The sequence below is a fragment of the Rhamphochromis sp. 'chilingali' genome (genome assembly GCF_963969265.1).
Source record: "Rhamphochromis sp. 'chilingali' genome assembly, chromosome: 3".
NCBI classification, from domain to species: Eukaryota; Metazoa; Chordata; class Actinopteri; order Cichliformes; family Cichlidae; genus Rhamphochromis; species Rhamphochromis sp. 'chilingali'.
The window spans coordinates 6,692,119-6,710,022 of record NC_137931.1 but is presented as its reverse complement, the minus strand read 5'-3'; the positions used below and the strand labels follow the sequence as shown (position 1 = coordinate 6,710,022).

Genomic DNA, 17,904 nt, shown 5'->3' with positions numbered 1-17,904 from the left:
CTGACGGTAATCGTTGCGACTTGGGGACTATACTTTTGGTTAGCAGGTTGCTTATTCTTTGTTCTCTTTGGCTTCAAGCTTAATCCAGGAGGCTTCTCTGTCTCCTGCATGAATTATCTGCAATGACAGTTCCATAACACACTTCTGGGTCATTTTAATAAACGTGTTGTTCCACTGTTTATATAGCAAGACTGTGTCGCTGTCCTTGGTACTGAACTTAAACACACTCGTGACAGAAACTCTTTGATGCCTGTGATTGGGCAATACCGTCACCTCTCGTCCTCCGATTGGTGGAAACGTTAACTGTGCTTACTATATGTGGAAACAAAAACCTTTATGTTTTAGTCAGTTATGTAAGCACTTTTTTATGCACACCTGTTGTCAGTAGCTATAATAGGTAAAACTATGGTTAGCCACTTTATTAGTTATACACCTGGGAAAAATGGCAATGCATCACAACACAATCACATAAACCCAAAATTAATTTTAAAAAAAAAATCAAAGGGTTTTTAGGGCTGGTCATGTCTTATTTGATGAAACAGAGCTCTGCAGTGATTTGGCTTCAAAGAGAAAAGCTGGTCTGGTGTTAGTACAACATGGCCTTTAAAATATTATTTTCTATACTTTAGAGAAGATTTTCCCAGGTAAAATGAAGGCGAGGCCTAGAGTAAGTAAGAAGGATGCCTAATCAGGCGAAGCATATTCTTCTGGAATGTTTACCTAGACAAGGTCGATCCTTTTTGACTCATCCCCAGAAGGTGGCAGCAAGTTCAAACAAATCCAGCCCAGACGCAAAGCTGCATAGCACCACGTCCACCAAAGTAGAAAGCCACCACACATTGATATAAAAGCAAATTTATTAAAGAAAAAGCGGGACAGTTTGTATCCCTTTTTTGTTTTTTTTTTAACTATACATTATGTGCTATACAACATAGACAGAAACATACAGCCCATAACCGCTGACCAGGTTCAGCTTTAGAGTGATACTTCATCTTTTTATGTCTATTTGAAGGAATTCATTGTCCCAAAGCATTTAAGTGGTCTTCAGACCATAAGCAGCACCCATGTGTTTCACTGAAAATAAAACAAACAAACAAACCACACATCGAAAATCAAACTTGACTATCGCACACGTTCACACAGAGGGGCCAGGGCTTCTCAGAGGCTGTCACAAATACTGACAGTTTACCAAAATTGGAGTATAAATCAGCAGAAGTACATATTTTCCCTGTGAAATATTTTTCAGTCAGCAACACTGCTTCAAAACACAACTTAATATAAAAAAACAAACAAACAACACAACCAAAAAACCCACTACTAACAGATGTTAAAGTACTTATTATTTGAATGTATAATTAAACGCTAATGAGGGCGGGGCTAATAAGGGATTTGACAGTGACTGTAATTTGGGCCGTTAGTGAGCCTCTATCTGCAAATGTCAAAACTTTCACCTCACTGCACAAATCTGACTGATAATTCACCGCTTTGGACTTAAATGTTTTTTCAAAGCTTTTCCTCCTTATTAACAAAAACTCAAAGGTTATGAACACGAGGAGGACTTTCTGAGATTTGAAAACTAATAACTGACACATTTCCAGCCTGAATCAATGCTACAATACTTTTTCTCATATGAGGCACACCTCACTTTAATAGACTATTAAACAGAACTCTTATCTTTATAAAATCAGAAAAGCCTCAGAAAATAAAACAGACCAAGCTGACATTTATAAACAAATTATTATTTACACTCTCTTCTTAAAGAAACTCAGAAATCAGAGCGTTTTATATTTCCTGTGGTTTTCTCAGTGAGGAGGAGTGAGGTTGTTGTGGTTGCTGCGAAGATTGTGTTCCTTAAGATGATGCATCTCTTTCGTACGGACACAAAAACACAAAACTAAGGAGAGAAACAAAGTGAAACCCACACTTGCATATGATCTAAATCAACCCTTAACAGTCTTTCCATCGGCTGATACTCAGGTAATCTGATTATTTACAGAAGAAACCGGGTAAAATGAAACTAATGTTGATCCTTAATAAATAAAGTAGTCTGTATGAAAACATTCTGCCTGCAAGTGCAACAGTCTGTGTGTGATGTGTGGTCAAGCTGACACTTTAAAAAAACAAAACAAAAAAGAAACACCCTGCACTGTAAGTAGGAGAGATTGGAACACTAGGGTTAGGCCGATAAACGGGTGTGCCAACTCTGATCACACTTCTTTAATATTCGATTCGCCTGTCAGTTTTAATGCTCCGACGCCTGCAGAAACACTCTTGTTGAGAAGCAAAGAGCACAAAACTGACAGTGTTATGAATATCGGCTGTATCGGCTGAACCGTAGTGAGAGCTCGGAGAGCAACAGGTGTCGCTGTGTACAGATGCAGAAACAGGTACAGACATTTTTGCATAAACACTATGTACATACATTATGTGTGTTGGGACTAGATTTGGGAACCCTGCCAAGAGGAACAAAGGTTTGTTGTTGTTTTCTCATGAGTAAGGCATGCCATGGAAGGTGGCCCGCTGTGACCCGGTGTGGTGGGGAGCTCAGTCGGACAGCAGCGTTCGTTACCTCCTCCTCCAGTTTTCCCAAAGTTCATTTTAGAATTTGAAGAATTCTCACTGGAATTCGAGCGCTGGACTTGCTTCCTTTTTTGATCCCGCTCAGCTGATTTCATTGAAGCCGTCTGCTTTGATGTCATTACTTGGCAACTGCCGCTGGTCCAGCAATCCCAGAATGCTTTTTGCGTTTCCTGGATCGCTCCTCCAAGGCATGACATCATCACCTCGACATGAAGCGCCTGAAGTCAGCTGTTCAGCCCGTGTCAGTGATGTCATACCCTGCATTCCAATGTGGGAAGCATCCAATGCTGCTGTTGCAGGATCAGATATTTGACAGTCGTCGCCCTCTGGTGGCACCAATTGAGGCGCGCAGCCTTGGCTCTCTGGCCCTGAAGAGGAAAGGAGTTGATTTTACACACACACACACACACACACACACACACACACACACACACACACACACACACACACACACACACACACACAAAACCCCCCAGATGATCTAATATTTTCTCTGTAAACTATAGATATGTTAGCAGTGATATCATGAAAGAAACCATTTCCCTTAGCAAATAAATAAATCACTGTTAGAAAAAAAGAAATATAAAATGACCATCAATTGCACTCTTGAGCTCCACGCAAGATCTCGCCTCTTGAACTGAGGGTGATCATGAGAAAGGTGGTGGATCAAGCATAAACTACATGACAGGAGCCTGTTAGTGATCTGAAGGCAGGTGAGCCAACACTCAGCAAGAACACCACTGGTAACCCACCATGTGGTAATTTCAATGGAACGCTCAAGGTCCTCCCTGATCATAAAGGCACATGCACAGGCCCGTCTTAAGTTTGCCAGTGAACATCCAAAGGATTCAGAAAAGGTTTGAGAGAAAATTCTGTGGTCAGATGACACCAAAATAGACCTCTGATGCATGAACTCGACCGACTGTGTTTGGAGGAAGAGAAATGCTGAGTGTAACCCAAAGAACACCATCCCCACAGTCAACCACGGAGGTGGAAATATTATGCTGTGGGGCTGTTTTTCTGCTAAGGGTAAGAAGAACCCAATGAACCTCTGTACCAACTACATTGGTAGTTGACATTCAAATCAATGTATAACTTTAATGTAATGTGAGTAATGCCTCTACATTAAAATGAAACTACCATAAAAAGTAGAGATTGTTCACATCTTTGAAAAAAGATTATTATTATTGTTATTTCCAGATTATTTCCCCCACTGGCTACATACTGTGGATGCAGCCTCAGACGCATTAGGCCGATTAGGTCATATCCTGACATGCGATTCATATCCACTGAGACCTGGCTACTGTAAGTCACATCAGTTATTTCCATTTAGAGTCCATCTGCACACTCAAAATGCTAAAGCCTCGAACAAATTAACCACTTCTCGGAAAATGCAGGAGTCATCAAATATTTGCAACATCACATGATGCATGATTTTCTGCATTTTTATGCGAGAACAATGTGCATAATTTTAGATTACAGTCACAGATTTAAGTAAAATTTATAAATGGACCTACTAAGTATTAGAACGGTAATAATTACAGTTTCAAAGGACACCAACTTAATGGAATAAACTTTGATATAGGTCATTTTGGTTTAGGAGTCTTTAAAGTCAAACCTGTAGTGCTCATTGAAGTCCAGTCTGAAGCTGAGGAAGCGCAGGCTCTCATCGGAACTGGTCATCAGCAACACCAGGAACTGTTGGACGATGCTCTGAGAGGGAGAGATGAAGGGAAGGAAAAAAGTGAAATGAATTGCAATGGCTGATTCCACTGAATACAGTTCATGACGAGCAGCAGCTTTAGGTGGTGGCTCGAGCTGGTACCTGATAGAAGTGTGTTAGGATCCGGAGCTGTGAGCGCATCTTTGGTATGGTTTCCTGGAACTCTTGAATCCTCTTCTTTTCCTCTGCTTCCTGCTCGGCCGTCACTCCCCACTGACCCTGAAAGACGATGCAAGAAACAGATGACATAGCATCACTCACTATGCATCCATCTCCAGCCAAAACAACAACAAATATACCTCTCTTCCCTTTCATTACTTACCTCCTCCTCTCTCTGCCGCCTCTTCTCCTCATACTGCAACCTGAGGCTGAGTTCCTCCAGCGCTGAGCGGTAGAGGGAGTCCTGGGCGCTTTGAAATTCAATGATTTGGTCAAATATGGCCCTCAGCTGGTTCAAAAGAGACTGGAGATACAATAACAGAGTTTCATTAGGGGTATGCAAAACAGGGAAACAGAGGAATGACTAACAGAACACAGAAATCTTGTGTGTTTGTGTGTTACCCTGCTGTTATTGTCCAGCAGGCATCTTGAAATAATGGTGTCTAGGAAGACGTCGTGGGCAGCGATTATGTGGTCGAGGTCCTGAGCCTGACGCACTTTGCTCCACAGCTCGTCCCAGGAGCACTCCAACACCTGCGCACACATCACAGTTTACTACTGTAACTGATACGGTTTACTGAGGTTTTACAGCCTGCGATAGTAACAGCGCTGCTGCTAATGGACCTGACCTCAAAGGTGATGTAGTACTGCATTTGATGGATGAAGTGGACCATCTCGGAGGCCAGGATGTGACACTGATGCAGCACGCCGGACAACTCTGCAGGGTAAAGAGCACAAGGGCGGGTCATGTTATACAACAGGAAGTAGGCATGCTATCAAAATATAAATATATTTTGCCATAATGCTGCAAAAGATTACGTACAAAAAACCTGAAAGAAGGATGAGAGTTAATTTCAAGTGAGTTCTCCACTAAGTATGTGTGTGCGTTTAAGTACCAGGCATGGTTTTTAGTAACTTGGCGTTACACATCTGTCCCTTCCAGATGTCAGTCAGCGTGTACTCCATCCTCTTGGCCCTCCACAGGAAATTGAACACCCGCAGGTAGTGGCCCATGCACTCCCTCGTAAACACCTGACAATATACACACAGACAAATGGTAATACTCACATCTTCAAGCTTCCACATGCAAAAAAATAAAATAAACAGAACATGTAGGAGGCTGTGTGTAGTCACCGTTGAAATCGGTCCATCAACATGGTAGTCCAGACTGAAAACATCCCAACCTGTATCACCAGGAGACACCTGGAGGCCACACAAGATGAGCCATAGTGAGAAAAAGGATCATTCTTCATTATTAATTCAATTACTTCCTAACAAGCAGGTGATGATGCTACCTCTAGCAGGCGTACGTCCAGCCTCTTGAGGATCTCAGCGTTATCATACTGAGCGTTGGTGGCCCTGACTGCCGTCTCCAAGATACCAGTCAGATTGTGTTGGTATAAAGTGGTGGCAGGACGGGCCAGCTCTGGTCTGCGATTAAAACATGTAGCATATGAGAAAATTAGGACTTGCAGCTTGATCATCAGTGTTATAGATCAGGAAGGAAAACCATACTTCAGTAGGTCCATAAGGTGTCTGATGAAGTCTCCCTGGCCCAGCAGCAGGTATCTCCTCATGGCCTGCAGGTGCTCCAGCAACAGGTAGTTACGGTTGAGGACATCCAGCAGGTACTTGCTGGTGTCGAAGTAGGCCGCGTCGATCTTCTCCTGGAACGCTCCCTCCAGGTCAGACAGCAGCTCTGCGGCTACGTGAGCAAGAAGGTATCAAATGGAGTTTCTCTGCTGGCTACATTTTACACATTAATGAATGGCGGTCTTTTATATAAGATGAAAAAAATTTATGAAACATTTTTAAAAGAATTTTTTTATATTAGAGTTCAAAACTGCTGATTCATGGACAAATATTAATATGGATTAAAAAAATGTACCTTATTTATCAAATTATTACAATTATTTATTCCTAAGCGTTTAGATTTTTGCTGTAATTTTGGACTAACCCTCCTATTTTCCTTTGGATTCAGGGTCAACCAAGTCTTTGAACTGTTCTACTAGACAATAAGAGAGAAAGAGAACGTCCTTCAGCTCATATTCTAAAAGCCACAGATCAAACTGGTTAGATGAAGTCCTACAGACAGAATCAATAGACTACAGCTGAGTATACCCAGTTCTTCTCTCCAGTCAAAAGGAGAGAAGGACAAGGCCCAAGAGCATCGACCAGTGTAAAAACAACAAACGTCAATACAGTGTAATGAAATCAATACGATGAAGACAGAACACACATATACACAAAAGGAGGCTCCAAGTTGGTTATGAGCGTATTTCATGAAAACACTAAAATTAAAGCAACACAGCACTCTGAAAAAGCCAGCAAACCTCTATTCACAACTTCACCATACTGGTTTTTCTTCTTAATGTCCCATTATGGGCTGTCAGAAACAAAACAAATGGAAGTATTATCTATGAATTTGCTTTCCTGAGACGCTTACCATCTTTTGGAGTGTCTGCAGATTTCGACGCTGCCGTGATTTTGCCTGGCGGCGTTCTATCGTGGCAAACCTGATGCAGGAAGTTGATGGATTTGCCGATCAGCAGAACCTAAAGGGATAAGAGAAAGGGAGGAGATAGCAGCTCCTTTTCAGTCATTTCACAGTCTCGTCTACAAAAGCATGCTCTCTGGCATCCAGTGAAGACATCTGTGATGGCACGCGTACCTTGCGTGCCTGGTCCATGGTGATGAACGAAGGGATCATCGACTTCCTGAGGGAGTACTTGTCGTGCCACAGACGATCGGTCTTCACGTTGGGATCTGATGCTACAAAGAACTATGAACACACACATAGAAAAACACACACTTAACAGTTTTATTTTGCCTGCTGGGTTTAATATCCGGTGTAACAATCAGATAGGCGCTGGTACGCATGTTGACTTTGAAGGTATATTGACATACGCTACCCCACATTCCCAGTGATATTGATATAGCCTGAGGTTGCGTTACATAATCGTTTCTTTTAATTTCTCTATAGCCAGCACAGTGGTTGCATTTGACATTTTTTCCCATTACAACTAGCCCTCACTGTCCTCCATCAGCAAACAAGCCCTTTCCCATTCCCTCAGAAGTTCTACTAGATGTTGCCGACTTAGTCACCTAATATTGAGACACCTTCATCCACAAAACAAGCAACTTTTTAGACAGACTTCAGCTGCTTTTAGTTGAAGACCAGTACAGCCATATGAGCACAGTTTTCCCTGCATCTACTCCTTTCACTGAGTAGCAGCAGCACACTTAGCTGACTGCATGGCAGCTGATATGCACATGAACGACCAGTGGATGGGAACTAACTGTACTTATCCAGACAGGAAGAGGCGCTTGGCTGAACAGAGTCTAATGTAACATTTGTCACTGAACAAGTAAGTCTATAGTCAGTGTCCAGACCGTTGCAGAGGTTTCCATCCTTTGTCACATTCACTTAAATTATCCATTTACTTCAGTGTCAGTACAGCAGCCTCAACTGGCCGTCTAATGAGGGCGCTGAAGGCTGTGTACAAGGATACATTTTAAAAACTGATATCAATTGTCAGGCTCACTTTAAATTCATCGTTATGAAGCTGTGTGTGGCTGAAATAAGACTTTCACAAGCAGTGTCACTATGAAAACCACAAGGATGACATTTAAATGCCTGATCTACACGCAGAAGCAAACAGCCTTTTTGAATTCTAAAGCCTTAAGTTGGATTAAGTGTTTTTTAAGTAATTATTAAGTTATGAAGGTTTAAAAATGCTGCAAAAAATTGTATTAAAAAAAAGTGCCAAATTTTGATCTACCTGTTTGTGTGCATGCATTGGTAAGCTATGTGATGCTAATGATGTGTAGCTCCATGTCAGCTACACCAACTACACATTTACTTCATACCATGCTTGGTTAGTTAAGTTGATTCTTGATCGTTTGTTGTTTAATGACTCGTACTTGCCTGAAATAATGAAAAATGTCCTACTACGCTCCAACTTCAAAGTGACAAGTTTTCAGTGGTAATAAAAATGATATGTATTGTTCTGAAAACACAATGTGGCTGATGCAATAAAGTTGGGCCTAATTCTAGTTTGATTATTAATAACTGCACACTGTCAAATGTGTGCAGTTAAAAGGAGAAAACAGTGCGAATAAGCATTTACTGGCTCATTGCCTGAGAGTTCTGCAATGTTACAACCTACAGTGCCTTATTTATTTAAGCCTTTCAGCCATAATTACAGCTGTTGTTTAGAGTGCGTTTTCACAGGCTGTGTGAGATCTCCTGGGTAATTTCACTCCTGAAAGCTCCAGTAATTTCTAACTCTGTGTTCTTAAACACAGCACTTAAAACCAAAAGTCCAAGCGCTCGGTAATGGTCCGCGCTGGACACATAAATACTGTGTGCGCGAGAGCAATAGAAAGAGAGAAAGGGCGGGGAGAAATAAAGGAGACACATTCATCACTGTGGTCTCCATTACACTCCTCTCATCAGTTCTCATTTAAGGGGCCGTCCTGGCTCTCCTCTCTCTGTAATGTTCCCTCTCATTGGGGTCAAACATCAGAGCAGTCAGAGAGAACATGCGCTGTAATTCTCAGATTCTCTGTAAAGACATTCATCTTTCTCATTGAATTTTGATGCACTGCTCTGCATTTATTTTGATTACAAGAGGTTTTTATTACTGCGCAGAAAAGATCAGAGAGGCATGTGTACCTCGTGGTAGGTGTCTTCTAATTCCCCGTCGTATATCCACCTGTAGAGGAAGTTGAGAATGGGGTGTGACACCAGGCTGAGGATGTGTTGAACAAGCGCTCTCATCTGTGGGTCTCCCGTTTTCCCGTAGGCATGAACTGCTGAAGCCAGCTCGCCACCCTTACGACCTAATGACACACAATGCGGGGACACTTAGAATGCTATATTCAGTTTAGCATGTTCACCCACCTACATTAAAACCAACAAGCACACGTCCACACACCCTGGCAGAAGTCGACGAGGGCGGCGAGCGTTTTGAGCCTGACTTTAGGGTCGTACATCCAGACCAGCAGCCTCCTGAGGGTCAGACTGCTCTCTGTGCACACGGTCACACCCTGGTCATCCTCCACCTGCAGCTACAGCACAGAGAAATTACCTTAGATCAAGCGTCTGCTGATTTTTCCATTACACATTTCCTCATTGTCAGCACTAATTTTGTTTACCTGCGAGTGGAGGACAGAGAGCAGCCTGTAGTACTCCTTAAGCTCCTGGTGGAGTGAGGCACAGAAGCTCTGAGTGGAGAGGAGAGGTCGTGGGTGGAGAAACACAGAAACAGAAAGGTAAGCATTAGTTGAGGACTGTGTGATAAAACTGACGTGAACAATTAATTCACATGGCAAATGTGCACACGCACTCACATACCTGTCCAACCAATCCAAAGGCCCGGTCGAGGCTTCTGGCATCAGTGTACTTCCTGACTTTGTTGTGGAGCCAGCCAAGTTCAGCCAGTCTGCTGCTGGTGTCCCTGAGGGACTTGCACAGCACCACCTAGTGAGTCAGAGCACACATTACAACACATATAACAACATCTGCTTGTTTATTCTTCCACCAAGACCAGAGCGGAGGCAAAGCTATGTCCGTTTGCTAATTTATCAGCAGGACTTGGCAAAAACTCACGAGCTGTATTTCATTAAACTTGGTAGAAAAGTGGGCAAAAGTAGAACCCATTAAATTTTAGTGCAAATTCTGAGATGCAGCACTGGCTTTGGAAGACGACTGCATTATCATATTGTTCTTCTAGTTAAGCGTATGACAAAAAGGGCCAGCGTGATTTTTAATGCCATGTAGTAACTATTATGCATGCCATGATTTGACCCTGACAGTGATCCAAATACTGGAATATTTACTCTCAGCTTATTTTTAAACTATAGTATTAGTTTAATATTAGGCCTATGGAAAGGAATCTCTAGCACAGAGTTTATAGACATAATCAAGGTATAATTAAAATCTTAATCAGCCACTTTCATTAAATCGCTCACTATAATTTACGCAACACATCTATGACTAACAAGGCCGTCTTGCAGCAGACGACCTTGTTTCCGGGCTGAAAAGTTCGCATTAAATTTTCATCTGCTTAACAAAAACCTTTTATCACTGGAGCCTTACAGAGAGCTTAAGTGGCCAAAGCAGCCTCCAAAATATCTCCATCCTTGACTAATATATCTGTGCTCTCAGTGGCTCCGTCTCCATCAGGTGGACGGTGTCGGCAGATCGAACACAAGTCTAAGTTTAGCGTCACGGAGTGAGAATATGGGACAAGTTCCATCTATGGCCTTCCCATCGATAATGTGGCAAAAAGGGGAGGAGAGGGGGAATTAAATAAACTGACAGGACAGACAAAAAAAAAAATAGGAAAGAGAAAGTGGGAGAAGATCGATGTGACTCAGAGCCAAAAAGCTTTATATTGATCTGTTGAATCTTGGTTCTAAAGTTCAGTCAACAAAAACAGTCTTGATTTCATATCATCTATTATGCCTAATAAAGAAAAGTGATCTTTGAGCAGCTGGAGCTCCAGGACTTGGATCCGCTGCAAGTCACTGTGGGATGGTGATGATTATTACTCTATGAAATGTGTGTACCCTGCTGAGCTGATTGGTCTATTAAGAGCTTTTACAAAGCTAGACGCCAGTTTGGGTACCTTGCTGTCTATTTTGTAGCAGTTATCCTGCGCGCTCATCTTGATGAACTTGCCGTCAATTCCCTGGAAGACGTAAAGGATGTCCCGCACCAGCGCCGCCTCGTTCACCTCACCTGCGCACGCAGAATGTGGAGGATTATATTGTGTTAGAGGGGAAGTGAGAAATGAAAATGAAACTTTAAGATCTCATGGTACATGGATTTCTCAGATAAACTCAAATGTACAACAGGACAGACTGAATGAATAATGCAACACATGACACAACAATGGGAGACACAAGGGGACGTCTGGCTATGAGTGATAAATTGAGAGAGATCTGCTCAAAGCCTGCTCCAGGATACTTCCTCTGAATGCAACATGTTATGTATTTAGAATGTATGGAGGTCAAAAAGAGTTAACTTTTGTTATTAAAATGGTAAATGCCCTGTATTTGTATAGCGCTTTTACTAGTCCCCCATAGGGACCCCAAAGCGCTTTACACACCCAGTCATCCACCCATTCACGCACACATTCACACACTGGTGGAGGCAAGCTACAGTTGTAGCCACAGCTGCCCTGGGGCAGACTGACATTCAGTGCATAGTAAATGCACTGAATGTCATGGAGGGTTTTATTTTTTTGGCACGGTCGTGCAGACCTGAAACCCACACTGTATACATGTCACTCACCGGCTGGGTCACCATCTCGGCGAGGACGCACTACTCTGGCAGCGGGGACCGGAGGCCCGAGGGGTGGCCGAGCAGCGGGCGGAACCATAGCGGAGCTGGGCGAGGAGCTTACAGGCAAAGTCCAGGCTAACCGTGAACCCAGAGGCTGACCGCCTCCAGCTGCAGGCTGAGGTGGCTGGCTGAAACACAACAGCACATTTACTTTAGTTATGGCTGAGCCGTTCTGGATTTTTGTATATACATTTACTATGCACTGAATGTCATAATAATTAGGGATGACGCCATGTTCATGTTTACAAAAGACTGATACTCTTTTCAATGAAACAGTTATACTGTTCTGATCGAGTGGCGCCTTCTAGGGCTGAAAAACTAAACCAGCATGGGCCACTGTAGTTCCTTTAGTGGCCACTTAAGGCTCACATTTGCCAAACTATTCCTCAAAGCCTCGTTAAACATGTTAAAACAACCAACTTAACAGCATCAAAACCCTTCTTCCAAAAACATTTTCAGTCTAACCAGTCATTAAGAAGGGTGTGGTTAGCTTAAAGTCTAGGGCGTTTCATCTGTTTTTGCTGACAGTTTTGCAACCACAGCCAGCTGTAAGCAGCTGCTGTCTGCTGGACCTCACCTTAGATAAGTGGAGTGACTGAACTGAAGCTCTTAACTGTGCTGTTGGTGCCTTTTAAAGAATTTTAAATGCAATTAACTGACCAAAATGTTTGTGCTTCAGTTTTGATGAGTGAAATTAAATTATTAGTCCATTACTAATTAGCAGGTCCTTGTGTCTATACGCTGGTTACAGCTCCCTAACTAAGCTTCCTAGTGTTAGCTATTAAATTACACTGATTCTAAAAAACACAACGTGGCAACAGCCAGGATGCAAATATTGACAAAATAAGAGGTCATGCGAGTGAATACAGGATTGCCTTAGATGGATGTACTGTGTTGAAGTGGTTAGCACTGCAGAGTAAGAAGGTCTTGGGTTCAAATCCACTGGCCATCTGGGCCCTCTGTGCAACCTCAAGCTGGTGTCGCCGCAACCGCAGCACGTGTGTGCAATCGGTCAGTTTTTTATGCAATCGTAATCTGCCAGACTCACAGATTATATAAAGGGAGATGTTGAAACGTTATAAACAGTATAAAGTGCGTATAAATGGTATGGAGCTCACTGTTTGCATAACGCATAAATGGGACCTCAGCCCTGCAATATACTGGTGACATGTCTAGGCTGTACTCTGCCTCTCATCCAATCACAACCGGGACAGTGTCCCACCTTCCCCAAGACCCTGAATTGGATGTGGAAGAAAATGGATGATGTGGCTGACAATCACAGCAAAGAACAGAAATCTCACAATCAAGATTTGAGTTCAAATTTGGAATTTCTTTGGGAATTCAGCAGTTACTTTTTGATCCCTTGGAAAGTACTGGAACAGTCATTAAATAAAGCAATCCCAGCACACATCTTTGTACTGTTACTTAATTATCACTGTGTGTTGTCCAGAGCCATGGGAAAACTTGATGTTTTCAAGAAGATAAATTGCCTTTTAAAGACGCAAAGGTGAACCCAGACAGCCCAATGATCATTGTTTACTAAAGGCCCACTGCATTATTAATAAGAAAAAAAATGGGACTAAATGGCCGTTAAACTGTGTTATAAGGGGTCAAGCTGAGAGGAAAGAGGCAAGTTCACTTTCTGCTACTAAATGATACCTCTTGTATCTGACATAGGGCTTCTCACACAAACACATCAGAAAAACAACCCTTCACTGCAGAGCTTTTCGGGGCTGCCTAAAACCTCTGGTACGTGGCTTTGACATGGAAAGCTGAAGTTTTAACAAGCTGATATGAAGATGCTCACCCTGCAAGCAGTGGCTGTGGTGTTGGTGTAGGTCCGTTCAGTGTGTAAACTCCTAGACTTGAAATCCCACTGGTCCCGACACTAGCTGACAGGCCGGTGCTCCTCTCCCCATAGCTCAGGGCCAGGCTCTGCGGACGGGTGCAATAGAATGGGGTGGAGTGGGCGTCCCTGGGGAGGGCTTGGGCAAACAGTGCCCCGTAGTTTCCAACCTAGGAAGTACAATCAGACATTGAAGGTCTCCAGAATCAAGTATCAGTGCATATACACACGTAATCACTATGATCCAAAAGCTCGAGCTTTTAAACATTCAGTTTAATTTTCTTTCTACTCTTGGCTTTGTATGATATCACAGAGAGGGGATATCCTTATATATTCATCATGGCTCATAAGTTGCTATAAGCACTGAAGCTTCCACCATCTGCAGTTCAGATCATCTGTTTGTAAAGAGGTAGCCAGTCTGATGAAACCTCACCTGGGGTGTTGACCCAAGGCAAATGTAAGATATATAAGAATGACTTTTAACTCTGATTCATGTAAAGCTACTCTAATCTAAAAGATTTTGTGTGTGTGTGTGTGTGTGTGTGTGTGTGTGTGTGTGTGTGTGTGTGTGTGTGTGTGTGTGTGTGTGTGTGTTCGTTCCCCACCCTGCTGGATGGTTTGCGGGGGTCTTCAGAAAGGCTAAGCAACAAGTAGAGAACTGACCAGCGATGCTTTAGAACACCCTGCAAACAGGAAAACAACATTAAAAAAATACCACCTTCAAATCAGTTCAATTCGATCTCATTTACATAGCGCCCAATCACAACAACTGTCACCTCGAAGCGTTTTAAGGTAAAGACCCAAAATCAATACAGAGAAAACCCCAACATTAGACAACCCCTTATGGCCAAGCACTAGGTGAAAGTGGGAAGGAAAAACTCCCTTCTAACAGGAAGAAACCTCCAGCAGAACCAACCTCAGGGAGGGGCGACCATCTGCCATGATTGAGCAGGGGTGAGGAGAGTGAGACAGGACAAAAAGCACCCTTTGGAAGACTCTTTCATTTAATAAACAAAACAGTATTATTATCTGGAGGGGTGACTGTGGCGACTAGTGAGACTTATTAATAAACAAATAAATTAATATACAATTAATGACCAGTACTGTGTTATCAGCCCTTCAGAGGCTTACTCTGAACCAAATTAAACAGGTCTCTGTTTTATGCAAGCAGGCTGTATCATGCGTCAAGTGGGAAATTGTTCCATTAAAGCTTTAATACCTCTGTGGGTAATAATACCTTTCAGAGAGAAATCCAAATACCAACCTGTGTCTGAAGTTTCCTGTGCAGCTCCGAGAACAGAGCTGCATCCGCTTCTCTCCGCTGCTTCAGCACTGCAAGAGCATTAAGACCGACTGTGTTAGGTGGCGTTTCTCCTCCATGAATGGCTCATTTAACAGATGAACAAAGCTGGAAATGGTTCTGTGCCAAACAGGTTTTTAAATAACAAAAAGAAACTCTCCACAAATGGGATATTGTTAAAACTGCAGACCGAGACAAAGAAAAGTAGGAAATGTATTGTGGAGGTTCAAAGAGAAAGCCAGCAGACTGCAGCGCCCTTCTGAAAGCCCAAAGTTGCTCATCAAGATAAAGCATGCTGTGTTTGTATTTATAACTGCCCTCATATTGACAACCAACCCTCCAGCTCTGGTACACCCTGTCACTGCTGGCATTTAGAGCTGCAAGACAAATGCTATTTCTTTAGCAGTCACTGGAATACATTATTTCATATGCTCAAACTCACTCAAAATTAATTTCATTTAAATGTCTGACTGTTTCACATCATTAACCAATATAAAATATCCAGTTATCACTTTTGTGGCAATGTTGCAATTAAAATACACAAAGACTAAGCAAAAACTTCTCATAAGTCCTCCTGGGATAAATAAATGCTGTACAGTAAGTGCTGTGCTATTTTGGTTTCACAGTCTGCAGCAAAGCTTGGATCAATGTTTTCCCACTAATGGTGTGACCTTGCTGCCATTTAATTCAAATAGGATTCTGTAGTATGGTGGAATAAAGATTTTCCAGCACATGTATTAAAGCTGGCATTCTGACATAAGGGGATCAGATGTCACAATGACTAAATGAAGTAATATACAGTGGATTATAATGGATTTGCTTTCACAGAGGGAGGGAGGAAAGCATCAATCCAAATGCCACTCACGCTCTTTCTTTATCTTCTCTGACACCAGGAACTCGTCTCGTTCAATAGTAGGGGCATAGTTACTGCCAATGACTCGTACTGCGTACTGGAACTGGTGGGCAACTTCAGCTGAAAAAACAAAACAAAAAACAAATATCAAGACATGACTAACAGCTTGAAGGAATGTACAAAATGACAGCGTGTTGACTGGGGGATTTTTTCCCCTGTTACATCATTACTTTACTTATTTTCCAAAAGCACAAACAGGATATAACAAAATGAACTTGCAGACCAGGAGAGTGCAGATTTGCCATTACTTTAATAAGGATAATGTATGATGGGACAGTGTTACTAACACTTTAGATACATATTTTAAAAGCTAATTCTCATTGCAGTTGCTAACTACAAAGGTTTTGGGCCTTTGATCAAAAGTGACTTAAAAAAACAAAAACAAAAAAAAAAACACTGCTTCTGCCTCTATCTACAACAGGGGCCTGCAGCTAGCCAGGCAACTGCATCCAATTTACCACACAGATTAGAAACAGAGCTAAGTGGCTAGCAATCTAAAAGATAACCGAGAAAGGCGAAGCACTTTATTTGAGCAAAAGTAACGGTGTAAGACAGCGACTCGTGGAAGTACCGTGAAGCTGTTCAGCTGGATGTGCAGCATCTGGCCAAGCCAATTGGCTGACAGATACGCGAACCGAGTCCCCGCTACGTCCCGTTTTTCCTCACAGCTAAAGCGATAGCCACATAAAAAGAAATCAATATATTTTCTTAATAATTTAAATGTGACATTGTAGTGACATGTTTACTCCCGAAGGCCTTAAGAAATTAATAAAATCCTATCTTCAATTCGGCAATTGTCCGAAAGACTGAGCAGCAGTTATTTAAGTAAAACTTCAACCGTTTTCTACAATATTCAGTCTGCAAAACAAACCTGGTGAGTCGGCGCCCGCTGCTTAAAACGTTTAATAAACAGAAAAATCAGAGCGGTCTAATGTGAAATATTAATGCCGAATTTGCCACTGGAAGTTAATCACTCACATACTGCTTCGTGTGAAGCATGTATGATTAATAACAGGACGCGAAACAACAAAAAATAGATTTTTTGAATGAGGTTAGGTTTGGCAGTTCCTGACTACTACAGTAGTGCAGTAGCGCGAAGCTTGCTAGCAGTAACGGATGTACCTTCGCTTTTCCCCGTGATTCTGCAGCAGAGGCTTTGGAGAAGGACGTTTGGCGATTTCTGATCCAGGGTTGCCATGCTCTCCGTGGCAAATGGGCAGTGTGTTCCCCAATAAATGAATAAATGTGAATGAATAATATGAACTAACTCAAATCCCCCACTACGAGCAACGCCATTTTGACAACTTCAGGCAAGCTAGGAAGAATTTGACAACGACCAGCGCCATTTGCCTTCAAAATAAAAGCATAAATGTTCTTACCTATTTCTTTTAAAAACTTGCACAACACTAACGAAGGCTCAATAAATAATGTACACATTAAAACTAGAAGCACTGTTCCGCAAAAAAATAACAAGACGATAATACATACGACGCCAAGAAAGACGAGGAAGACAAGATAACCAGATAAATCAATATGTAAGGGGAACTTGTAATGTAAAAAAGAACCTTTTGACTGGTAAGACCAAAGGTGCAACATGTATGCCGGATGTTTAATTATCTACCAGTCCCATTAATAAATAAATAATGAACGGCAAAAATACCAAAACAACTAAAAGCCTATTTATGACATATCATTAATAAAGTTGTTACAGTTTAAACCAAAATCCATCACGTAGGTTTTATTTTGAAGGTTCAAACAAGAAACCGTGGTTATTATTTCTATTTTTACGGCGGACTTTCAACAGAACCCGCCGAAAAGCGTCTCCAGGAAACAGGGCGCGGACAAGTGGATGAAAATATTTCCCTCCTGAAACGTGGTGCCATGAATTATTTTGTTCTGACCCCGCTGACCTGCCTGTTACAAACCGATGCGTCACGACAGCAGTAATAACTTGTAATAATGAGTCTAAAATATTGTGAAAATCTCTTCTCATTTTAAACCGAGCTTGAAAAAGTGGATGAGATTTGAG

General features: G+C 42.1%; 1 protein-coding gene across 2 annotated transcripts; it reads right to left on the bottom strand.

The window, feature by feature from the left end:
• Positions 1 to 839: 839 nt before the first annotated feature.
• Positions 840 to 17,202, bottom strand: tubgcp3 (tubulin gamma complex component 3). 2 transcript variants are annotated; one of them, XM_080877971.1, is made up of 23 exons: positions 16,998 to 17,202; positions 15,828 to 15,935; positions 14,927 to 14,994; positions 14,268 to 14,345; positions 13,624 to 13,832; positions 11,766 to 11,944; positions 11,098 to 11,210; positions 9,822 to 9,947; positions 9,623 to 9,691; positions 9,403 to 9,535; positions 9,141 to 9,307; positions 7,134 to 7,244; positions 6,909 to 7,017; positions 5,978 to 6,167; positions 5,758 to 5,893; positions 5,597 to 5,665; positions 5,359 to 5,494; positions 5,092 to 5,180; positions 4,865 to 4,996; positions 4,626 to 4,766; positions 4,406 to 4,522; positions 4,199 to 4,293; positions 840 to 2,948 (listed from the first exon to the last, which is right to left on the bottom strand). In XM_080877971.1, exons 1-23 carry the CDS (start codon positions 17,071 to 17,073, stop codon positions 2,882 to 2,884), a joined length of 2,718 nt encoding a protein of 905 aa, XP_080734097.1. In that variant the 5' UTR covers positions 17,074 to 17,202; the 3' UTR covers positions 840 to 2,881. The 2 variants fall into 2 exon arrangements, with proteins under 2 accessions (XP_080734097.1, XP_080734098.1); XM_080877972.1 differs by having other exon boundaries at positions 9,403 to 9,529.
• Between the last annotated feature and the right edge of the window lie 702 nt (positions 17,203 to 17,904).